The 2772-nt window shown below is 38.7% G+C and overlaps 1 protein-coding gene across 1 annotated transcript in view; it reads right to left on the bottom strand.

Moving 5' to 3' along the window:
• Positions 1 to 496, bottom strand: part of il22 (interleukin 22) — a 3379-nt gene extending 2883 nt beyond the window's left edge. Inside the window, exon 1 of the mRNA XM_035678220.1 lies at positions 304 to 496. Within this exon, the coding sequence (XP_035534113.1) occupies positions 304 to 480 (177 nt within the window). The 5' untranslated portion in view covers positions 481 to 496. The remainder of the gene's footprint in view (positions 1 to 303) is intronic.
• Positions 497 to 2772: the final 2276 nt, after the last annotated feature.

Here is a 2772-nt window from a genome sequence, read left to right as displayed (position 1 = left end):
GCTACAACATTAAAATACTGCTTAGGAGTTAAAGGATAAGTAGTAATAATCCAAATTTAGTGATAACGACACTATCATGGTCTTATCTGCTGCATAGTGAGTACTTTTTTTGATAATTTAAGTATATTTTTATGTATTTTTGTAGAGTTTTGTTGCTACTTTTACTTTAAAGAAACATCTGAAAACATTTTCGACAGCTGATTAAAGCCGTAAAAAATGTAACTGTTAAAAATAAACATTTTAATTCTGGCATTAAATTCAGAATATGACATACATTTAAAGTAAAAAAAATTGACCACTCACGTGTTGCGACACATCCCGGACGGCCTGGTATGTCTGCGGGTCTCGCAGCGGCTTGCTGAGCGGTTGGTCGACAGGCAGCGCCGCCGCCTGCTCGCCGCAACCAATCAGGAGCAGCGGCAGGAGAACCAGCATGGCGGCAGCTGGACAGAGGACGGAGACCAGTGTGGCGAGCTTCATTGTTGAGTTTGATAAGTTATCCTTTCAGAACGAAGAGAGTTGTTTTATTTTATCCTGAGAGACAGAAAATAGAAATTATTAAGAAAAATAATTTGTAATAAAATAAAATGTTGAAGTGAAATCTGTCTGCATGTGTCCTCACCTGTCAGTGGATGCTGTTGTGAAGACGAGTCTCTAGCCTCTCTCTTTATACAGATCAACCCTCCGCCCCCTCTGCAGAAATATAGGACAGGTAACCATCCAAAAAACCCCAACATGCGCACACACACACACACAACACACAGGTCACTGCTGTGTGTGTTTACTGTCACTTACATAAAGAGGAAATTAACTGTCATTCAATGTGGGACAATGAACTCCAATATCAATTTGCTTCATAGAGCATTTTAATTGTGATCTGCAGTGACATAATTTCCTCTTTATGTGTGTGTGTGTGTGTGAACTCCCTGGTGAAGTCCACTGTGTTGCATAATAAACTTCCTCAACCAGTAACTCTGCTCAGACTAGATGTGTATTTGCATCATTCTATGCAACACTTTTAATAACAGGGAACTTAAGATGATGACAAGGTACAATAATGAAGTGTGGAAGTTTGTTTGATGTATAAATATAACTAAATAAATATGGATATTGTCACAATCCAGTTGAAAAACCTTCAACTGCAGCACCTCTAATGGCCTCTAAAGGATGCTGCTGCAAGGATAGTCCGATTGTATCGAAGTGAATGGGAAAACTCCCAATGTTCATACACACAAATATGAACAGATACTAATAAATCCTTTTTTGTAATCTATGACGAGCAGTGTGTTCTTGTTAAAGGACCAGTGTGTGAGATTTAGTGGCATCTAGCGGTGAAGTTGCACATTGCAACAAACTGAAGACCACTCGCGTCTGTATTTGACGACCTGAGAGTGAGAGCAAGTTGCAGAGTGTGTGGTTTATGCAGCCATTTTTATTGGCTGCAACAGAAACTGATCTGTTTATTGATTATTAACTGGAAGAAACTGTCAGGCATTGAGTGGTTAATTTGAGACAGAAATAAGCAAATACAAGAGAGTTATGTAACAGCAGGCTTTGTCAGGCTTTACAGCAGTGTATCATCTGCATAGAAGTAGATATCAGCACTGTTTCTGCAGACGATATCCCCAGAGGGAAGCGCATAATTATTAAATAAAAAAGGGGACCGAGGATAGACCCCTGGGGGACTCCACAACAGAGCAGGCCACTGAAGAGGAGCTCCCATCTGACTGGTATCAATTACATCAATGATACTGTAGTAACATCGGCTCCCGTGGGGCCACAACGCAAGCGCAGCGACGCCCAGTCTCTCTTCAGCTTCCTTCAAGCTTCTCAACATCACTATTTTCCTGATAGGATTTTCCTGCCAGTTTTTTTTTTCCTGGTGTGGAGGATCGAGTGGCTGGGTCCTCATTCTATTTAATTTTGTCATTTATTGTGTGCGGTGTGGGCGTGTGAATCCCTTGGAGACTTATGGGATAAAAGGCCTAACATCTAAAATGGCGCTGCGGATATCCTTCAGACCTTTGTTACTGTGAATTAAAGTAGATTTATTTATTTTTGAGGGTTTTTATTCTGAATAAGCTCAATCAGAATTAAAATGCTACACGTGAACGCCTCCTCATACTGAAGTTTCCTGTCTGTGGCAACATATTCTCATCAAACTGCACTTTTTTTTCTTATTGGTTCCATAAACTCATCAAATCAGGGCGTCTGTGTGTGTCACAAGAGACAAGTCAAACACGCTAACGAGGAAGAAGCTCTTTAAACTGGAACACCCAGTTAATAATGAAAGGGAAATAACCAGTGACACAGATGAACGGCAGTGAATGAGAATCAGGTAGAGCTGCTGGAAGTTTTGAGATAATTCCAAAAAAGGATTTTCACAGAGATTATTTCTTTAAAAATATTTAAGTAAATTATAATTTAAGTGTCATATTGATGTATTTGTGTCAGAGATGTTCTGCACACTGCATCCCTTTATGATTACACTGACTAATGCTCTCAGTATTACGCAGTACATTTACCGCTATTTGAAACAGAAACTGATCTGTTTATTCTATATTATCTGGATTCTATTTTATTGTATTTTGGGTATTTTATTCTCTATTTGTTGTGCTGAATTTAGTTTTTCCCGATGAAAACACTTTGATACACTGTGAGAACTAATTCTGACATTTAATCAGACGTTATAACACACGTGACCTTAAATATAAACAACACATTTGATCATTTGACTGATTTTATTCATGAAGAAGAAATAAAATAACTGTT

This window comes from Morone saxatilis, unplaced genomic scaffold (genome assembly GCF_004916995.1).
Source record: "Morone saxatilis isolate NCDOM2014 unplaced genomic scaffold, NCSU_SB_2.0 Contig10, whole genome shotgun sequence".
In the NCBI taxonomy this organism is placed as follows: domain Eukaryota; kingdom Metazoa; phylum Chordata; class Actinopteri; family Moronidae; genus Morone; species Morone saxatilis.
This window is presented reverse-complemented; position numbering and strand designations above follow the sequence as displayed.